This window comes from Macrobrachium rosenbergii, chromosome 18 (assembly GCF_040412425.1).
Source record: "Macrobrachium rosenbergii isolate ZJJX-2024 chromosome 18, ASM4041242v1, whole genome shotgun sequence".
Lineage (NCBI taxonomy): Eukaryota > Metazoa > Arthropoda > Malacostraca > Decapoda > Palaemonidae > Macrobrachium > Macrobrachium rosenbergii.
This window is the reverse complement of record NC_089758.1, coordinates 2,134,584-2,143,343: the sequence shown is the minus strand read 5'-3', so window position 1 is coordinate 2,143,343 and position 8,760 is coordinate 2,134,584. Positions and strand designations below refer to the sequence as shown.

Sequence of the window (8,760 nt, the reverse complement as noted above, 5' to 3'; positions counted from 1 at the left end):
CGTCCAGGCAACACATCAATAATCGATGTCTGTAAACGTCTTCACTTACCCTGTCCATCGAACGGTTATATTCATCATCACCAAGACTTTGTAATAACGGCTAAAGCTGAGGGAGAGCGAATGTATGTCTATACGAATATATCTAATCCAGCCTTCTCACTTCAGCGTCGAACGCATTACTTTCGTCTCTCCGACAATCGTAAAATGGTTTCATTGACTTGATTAGACGCAAGACTGATGGTTCAGGCACACCAGAAGAATATGAATATGAGCATTTGTCATTCCAAGATTCCGTTCTAAAGCAACTAATGACGACATGGCTTCAGTGCGTTCTCTGAGTTTCAAGTCCATATTATGAGGGAAAGTTCTGTACGTGTTTTGTAAGTCGTATAAAGGGGTCACTGTAAGGAATTCTTAAAAGAATTTATTCTTAATTTCATTTTTAGAGTATCTGTGTATAATTGAGTCTCTAAATGCTGGAAACAGAATGCTTGCAAATCATTGAGGTTTTATGAGACTGTTAAATCTGAAGCTGATTTTACTCTGAAAATGTTTCTGAAACACGGCCATAATGCTACTCTCTACATCTTGCACATTTTGCTCTTATTAAGAGTCTTTCATCGTAAATACTTCCCTATTCAGAGCTTCCATTATTTTAGCTAATTTTGCAATCAAATGTCCATAGGCAGAGACGCAAAGTAAGATACACTACATGCATTGAGAAGCAATCCAAGTTTCACAAAATCAATTGTGAGCATCCCACACGGATGTTCCCCTTTCCAAAATTCTTCGAACGTTATTTCAAGGGCCAGCTCTCCTACATACTAAGCCCTAACCCACAACTTGGTGACAAGGCATTCCAGCCTCTCTACCCTGTTGAAATAAGGAGGCGAATGCCCTATCTGGTGGATGATGGAGGCAACTTCCGGCGGGAGCGAGGGTAGTGACGTCACTTCCGCCAGCCAGACCCAAACACAACGCGGCCATCCAGTTTTCCCGCGCTTTTCCGCATGAGACAAAGGCTCTGCGCCTTAGAGGTCTGATAGAAGGTGGCTGAGACGGAGTTATCATTACACCGTCTTATTTATTATCTCTGTACCTTCTGTCTGTAGAGCCTCTCTCTCTTATTTGAGGGGGTGGCCTGCCCCTCCGTTTTCCTTCACTCGAAGGAAGACGTAATTGAATCATTATTTTGGCAAGCTGACTCCTAAAAGATTCTCTCTCTCTCTCTCTCTCTCTCTCTCTCTAAAAAAAAAAAAAAAACTAAAAGACGGCTTAAAGCTGGTACCTGTAAGATCTTAGACATGTAGCGTTAGCATGCTACAAGTTCGAAGGTAATTTTTCTTTGAAATTTCACCAATCAAATACTGCTCTCTCTCTCTCTCTCTCTCTCTCTCTCTCTCTCTCTCTCTCTCTCTCTCTCTCTCTCTCTCATACCAGTTGTAACAGTGGAGGAGTTACCGATGTCTGGACAGTTTCAACAGCCAACCTCGCCAAAGATATGAACCGCCACCACTGACACTCGCACCGCCATCACTCACCGAAACAAGTAACCTCCTCTATTTCCTTAATAAATAATAATCATTTCTGAAAGTAAAGTGTGGCGTATAATCTTTTTCGCCACTTCCATACCCATAATGTATGATCAGTCACTCACATGAACCAATATCGGCCTGAAATTCCGGGCTCTGCTGGCTGTCCAGTGTGCGGAGTTCCACACCAGGCCACCGAATCATTTACCACACTTGCATGCCGCTATAAGGCAAGGGACGGTGCTGGCATATGGCCAGCTTTAATCTAAAAGAAGATGGAGAACCAATACAAAAGGTCAATTTGTTGCCAACGAGCCTTCTCAGGACAAAGTAACCATTTGATTAAAAGCGAAAATCGTATGTAAATGGCAACCACAAATAAACAAAGGTATTATATTAAAGCCTAGACACAAGACACGTTACGAGGGAACTTGTGTACCTGTCCCGTCAGAAATAGAGGCAGTCTTTAAGTGGTTTGACAGAGACTGTAGTTGACTGTTTACATGCGAATTACATTAGGTTGCTCTGCGTTTCTTGTTCAAGATTTTATCATTGTTAAATGTAGAATTCCTTGCCAGTAGGCTATCTGTTTTACATATAGGAGAAAATAAGTATGCGGATTACACCAGCTGTCAAACATACAAGTGTCAACATCGAAAGTCTCACTGATAGGGTGAGTTCAGAGACCCAGTGGTCCACAGCAAGGCTCTTATCCCCTTAACATCTTACTACAACGACGGTCCGCCCTAAGGTAAGGGCCATTATCGATATAAGCCCAGCCTCGCTAAAACCAACTACCAGCCAACATGCAGAACACTGCCAATAACACTGATCCACGGATTTACGGTAATGAGGCACTGTGGCATTTTGATGCCACATTAGAATCAAATTTCTAACTTTATACAAAATGAACGCAAATCACTGACACGAGAAGCACAGACATCGATTACACGCTCTGAAGTGCGATAAAAATGCCTATGAAAAATTAACAGATAGGATATCGATGGAGATCAATCATAACTACCATAGTTTGAAAAGAGGACACCATCAATTTCAGTTTCTCAGTAAGTTTGCACCTGACAGCCACCACGAGAACAACAAAAAAGGGGTATAAATAATTGTTAAGAAAATCTAGAACATAGATATATATAAAATGGGCAAGATAAGAGAACTTAAAGACCAAATGCATCTGAAAAATTCTGTTTTTATCGCCTCGTTTATCAGATTAATGAGTGTTGCCAAACTTTGCTGTCAAATACATCAAAGTTTTTAAAAAACCCTGACTGGCTACCAAAACAACTCACCCGAGAGGTCGCTCAGTATCTAGGTTGATAAAAATTCGAGGCATGATGTGTTAAGGATAACACGGCTAAGATACAAAGGTATGTTATAATTTGTGATTGACTGGTACAATATAGAATTCCCAGAAGGCATGCAGTGCATTGAAGGAATAAGAATAGTAAATTAAAACATTCATCTAAGTGTCACATTCAGAGAACGACTGAACAGGGACCAGATCAAGGCAAAACAATTAGCAAATATGGCGAATTCTTTCATAAGTGAAAGTTTGAGCAGGGTGATGACAGAGAAGCTATACCGGATGGGAGCAGCAACGCCAAAGTTCAGGTATGCCAGGGAAATGCTGGAGCCCGAAAAAAATTAAAATAATTAATTGCAAAATAAAGACAACGTGGTTTATAGGACAGTACTGAAAGCATTTAAGTACTCAGTAAGTTGTGCTTTACCATCTGAAACACGGGCTTCATTCAACCAACCAAGTGATAAGAAAAACATGCTAGGCTATCGAAAGTCTGCCCTCCACAGTAGCAGGAATAGGCTCCTTAGTAAGATAACCTTTAGACAAGTAAGAAAAAATTTTGGATTTTCCAAATTAAAGAGTATGAAGGCGTTAAATTCAAATCTAAGCATAATTTAATCCATTAAAGAAATGAGCTAAACAAGAGGATAAAAGATGAGGGCGATACATTGAAAAGATAAATAAAAAATGTAAACATCGAAATTAAGGAAATATAAGAGAATACCGGTATGAGTATAACTAAAAACTATTATGATCAGAGCTACATGGAACACGCTAGAGCTAACGGATAGAAAAGACCAAAGAGAGTAGAAACTAAACTTTTATATTGAGAAGTAACTGAAAACCAAGAGTAGTTCTTACCTGGCTTCCCAGCATACAGCAGTAACGAGAGTAGATGAAGATTTGTGCAGTAGCCTTATCAGGAAGATAAAGAGTAAATAATAGCCAACATCTTAACATTCATAGAATTTTCTAAAGATTAAACTGAAAACTTGAAAGAATGTCAAAAATACTTGGCATAACAGAGACAATACAATTAAAGAACCACAACCAAGGCAGAAAAGGAGAGCCGTTCCAAAGCTGAATTCCAACTTTACTACTAATGTCCTACTGCGTCAAGGAAAACGAGAGTTATCACGTCACCATACACCTATCATTATTTCAGATGTAAGTTGTAAACTTGGCCCTCTTAGCTTGTAAATAGCTTATATCAACATTGAGTAGAATGCAGGGTAAAACAAAAGACTGCTGCGCCTCTCTGTTTTGTAACTTTTAGTTTACATGCAAAATGGGTGCCGTGTGTACCTAGCCTATTACCAGCCCCTAGGTAATGAACGTGACTACATTACCCCAACAAAAGACTAAATATCATAAGCACAAACAAAAACATAAGTAGAAGGTGGTAAATATTACAATTGGCGAATGGCTGAAACTAGACCCCGGTAGTAGACCTAATATTCAGTTTAACCGAATGCTGAATAAGGGGTCGCGACTTACTTTTGGGGGTTCTAGATGGGGCGAAGCCCCTCCCCCATCTTCGCCAGGTTAGGACACGGCGTGCAAGGTTAGGGTGGATTCAAGTAGTAGCTCCGCGGCGGCGATTTCCTTCTGACTTGACTTTTTCTACAGTTTTTTGGTTGCTAATTATGGATTTACCTTCGATTTTTGTCGCACGAATGTAATTAACCTGTAATTAACCCCTGAAGTCCATCCAACAAGGGTTTCCATACACGATCTTCCCAAGACTGAGTACGGGTATATACATCTGTTTGGAACGGTTCGTATCCCGTCCGGCAAGTGCAATAACTTGTTAACCTTTGGGTAACCTTCTCCCCGTTCAGTACTAAACACTGCGAAGGGACATTCCATTTGGCCGACAACAAACAAACCCACTGCCATTATCAGAAGCCCTAAAAGTGTAGAAAAAACCAGTTACCAAGGTAAAACGGTAAACTAACAGAAATGCCCCGGATGATTAAAAATGGAAAACAATTAAAAAAAAAGCCGTACTAAAACCTTTGTCCTGATTGGCTAGCTGTGGCTACTGAGCTCATTTATACCATGGCTGAGGTCAGGAAGGCGGTCTTTATAACTGCGTTGACATTTTAACATAGCTGAATTATGGTGTCTTGTGCTGTCGCTACATGCCACATAGCCTAAATCAGAAAAACATAAGGAAATTTGTAAATTTTCATTGCTTTCCAAGAAATAAAAAATTATTACATCAACGCACAGCCCTGGTGTAAAGGGGGCATGGCCTAGGCAGGCAAGCCCCAGGGCCGAGATGAGATGCCGACTAGTCAGTTTCCTTCTGCTCCAGATGCAACTTTCTTATACCCACCTTGGGTAAAGGTAAGTCTGTTTAGTTCATATTCCTTCAGAAATGCCTACTTCAAAAATGCGTACTCTGCATTACCCCTGACCCCTACTCTGCATTCGCTCCTCAACATTTGGTGGGTTGGCCTAGTTTTGCAGAACGACAGGATCAGGCTTTAGCACTACTTCTGAGCAGAAGCTTTGACCATATTTCCGATATTTCCGACGTTTAGTGTTAGCTTACATCAATAGCTTATGGAATTTTTCCACTACTTTTGAGAAGATATGATAACCAATCACCCTGCAAGTTTACTCAGTGCCATTCACCTTACTAACATACGCTTATCAGAATCATTGGACTGGCATCAGAATAAAATTATTTACACTTACATACTTTAATGAAAACTGTTGAATTCAAAATTTTGTAAATGAATCATACCTCGCTATTATGATAGCTGTATTTCCTGCATCAGGTGGGAGGATGATAGAGTGTCAAAAGTAAAATATGAATAGGATTGTTTAGTTTGAACCGTCTATTCACTCTTTCGGGCTCTTTGAGAGTCTATAGTTTCCATTCAGTTTTTTCTCTCACTTTGGCCTGTGAAGATGCAATGGGGAGTGTATATGAGATTTCATTGATGATTAGATCATTCTCTGAATTTGGTTTTATTTTTTTTTTTTTTATTTTATGTCATATCATAAAGAGATGTCATTTGTTCCGAAGAGATAGAAAACCATCGGTCCTTTAAATTAGGAATTACTTACAATGAAGCTGGACACAGCTATTAAACTCTTGAGCAAGGTGGATTAGGCACTAACTACCATCAGGGAGGCAGGGAATACCCCCCTGCCCAGATGTAAACATTCCATTTTGTTTTTGGCCGTCATGCGTTGCAGACATGTTTTGGATCTCTTTGCCTGACTGTAGTTGAGCTATTTATTATCCCGGTGGGATCTTTCTGTATTTTTGTGTATGTTTTATGTGTGTTTGATATTTATTAACATACAAACCCACGATTATTCCAACAATTATACAAACCATTGGTCCTTTACATTAGGTAACAGCGAAGTTGGACAAGCTGGACACAGCCGTTAAACTCTTGAACAAGGTGGTTAAGCAGTAACTACCGTCAGGTAGGCAGGAATACCCGCCTGCCCGGATGCAAACATTCCAGTCGTCATGCTTTGCAGACGTGTTTTCGGATCTCTTTGCCTCAGGGATAATAAGAGCTTAATGACAGTCAGGCAAAGAGATCCGAAACCACGTCTGCAACACATGACGGCCGAAAGCAAACTGGAATGTTTACATCCAGGCAGGCAGGTATTCCCCACCTACCTGGCGGCTCAAGAGTTTAACGGCTTTCCAGCCTATGTTGAAAGTAATTCCTTGCTGAAGGACCGACAGTTTGTATATCGTGACAAAGTTAAGTATACCTAGTTTTACCAGACCACCTGATTAACGCTGGCTGGCCCGAAGTAATTCCTAATGTTAAGCAACAGGACCGACAGCTTATTGTGGTCCGAACCACATTGTATATTGTATCAGAACAATCCTAATGTAATGGAACAATCCTAATGTAAGGGACCAAGGTTTGTATATCGTGTCAGAACAATCCTAATGTAAAGGACCGATGGTTTTTATATCGTGTCGGAACAATTGAAATGTTAACATCCAGGCAGGCAGTACCCCCACCTCTTGGAGGGTAGTTAACTGCCTAACCACCTTGTTCAAAAGTTCAACAGCCGTTTCCAGCTATGCTGAAAGTAATTCCTAATGTAAAGAACCGACGGTTTGTATATCATGTCGGAACAACTGGAATGTTTACATCCGGGCAGGCGGGTATTCCCGACTACCTGACAGTAGTCACTGCCTAACCACCTTGTTCAAGAGTTTAGCGGCTGTGTCCAGCTTCACCATAAGTAATTCCTAGTGTAAAGGACCAATGGTTTGTATATCGTGTCAGAACAACCCAGGGGTATGTGGATCGGTTCCCTAACCCAAAGGTTGGGAAGAGCCAATGAGAGTCTCTAGACGTCCAAGGGCATTTAGGGGAAAGAAACAGCCTTCCTCTCCGAAAAGGCTTGACACTCCTAACCTGGATGTTGTCGACATCTTCGCTAGTACTTTCTCTCTCTCTCTCTCTCCCAAGGAAGAAGTGTCTAAGAACACATCTTCCTCCTGGCTTCATGAAGCAATTGAAGGACTTACTTGGCAGCTGACAACGACGATACCAGTACCTTCCACCCGAGAGCTCACAAAGCCAATTGCTTGGTCCATCCCTCACATTCTAGAAGTTTCTGTCGGGCTGGAAGCAAGACGTGGTCTCATAGACCACACTCCTGTCTTCCTATGGTCTTGCCCACAGGCCCTTGGAACCTTTTTTCCTTGGCTCTTTGGCGGCTGCTCAACAAGTTGTGTTTTCTTACCCGGCTCCTTTAAGAGGACGAGTAGTATCTCGCCCAAGGTGTTGGTTCTGGAAGTGAGAGGGATACTGAGAGTGACTGGCCTCTCTTCCTCCTTCCCTGTCTTTCTACTTATCCTCCTTCGGGATGAGAATAGGACTCGAACCAATACTTGCTGGACCTGGCGCTGATGGGGTAAGACTACACATTGAGCACCCGTTCTATTTTTCTCCTAGAATCATAGAAGCAATTCTGCTCCTTCCTCTAGCAAGGGGAGGGAGGAGAGATTGCAATAAGGGAAACCCTGTCTCAGCTTTTCCTTACTGCCTCCAACTCTAAGATTCTTCCAGCCTATTTCGTATGAGTTACATTTCCTCACTCATGTGAAAAGGTCCAGTATCTAACATTTGATCTTGCAGTTCCTACACTTCGATCAATATGTCAGAGGCTTGGTACTCCTCCTCGCTCTTTCAACCAGGAGGAGCAGCCCAGGTGTGCAGAACTCCAGTCAGTTCAGGAGACTCACTCAGATTCCTCCCTCCAACCAGTGAGCCTTCCCAATGTTTACATCCGGGCAGGCGGGTATTCCTGCCTACCCAACGGTAGTTACTGCCTAACCACCCTGATCAAGGGTTCAACAGCCATGTCTAGTTTCGCCATAAGTAATTCCTAATTTAAAGGACCTCAGGTTTGTATAGCTAGGAAAAATACAATTTACTTTTAAAAATTCTGATTTTTACTTGGCCCCCCCTGGATACATTGCTCTAAGCTTTAATGAAAATGTGTATAAAAAATTGGTATGTACTTTTTACTGTATTATATGCTGATTATTTTATTTTTCTTCATTTCCAGAATTAAGCCAAGAAAATGAAGATAAAAATCAGAAAAAAACACAACGGATAATGAACTTCTACTTTCGAAACTTTGGAGTTGGGCGGCCTTATACTGTGTTGGTAGATGGGACATTTTGTTCTGCTGCCTTAGAGGTAAGTGTTTGTCTCAGATTTTATATGGCCTAATGTCCCATGGACAAAATTCACAGCATTTGATATATCAAAATTATTTGTAGCATTCAAGGATTAATGAACATCAAGAACAATATCCTTTTAAGCATGGTAAAATCTTGCAATACTGTAACAGACTCTTAAGGGATTTTGGATGATAACATCAAAAGTGCAATAATGAAGTTTT

At 41.1% G+C, this 8,760-nt stretch overlaps 1 protein-coding gene across 1 annotated transcript in view; it reads left to right on the top strand.

The window, feature by feature from the left end:
• The first annotated feature begins 3,072 nt into the window (after positions 1-3,072).
• Positions 3,073-8,760, top strand: part of LOC136847935 (rRNA-processing protein UTP23 homolog) — a 33,767-nt gene continuing 28,079 nt past the window's right edge. The window contains exons 1-3 of the mRNA XM_067119953.1: positions 3,073-3,158; positions 5,171-5,202; positions 8,422-8,555. Coding sequence (XP_066976054.1) covers positions 3,073-3,158; positions 5,171-5,202; positions 8,422-8,555 — 252 coding nt within the window. The remainder of the gene's footprint in view (positions 3,159-5,170; positions 5,203-8,421; positions 8,556-8,760) is intronic.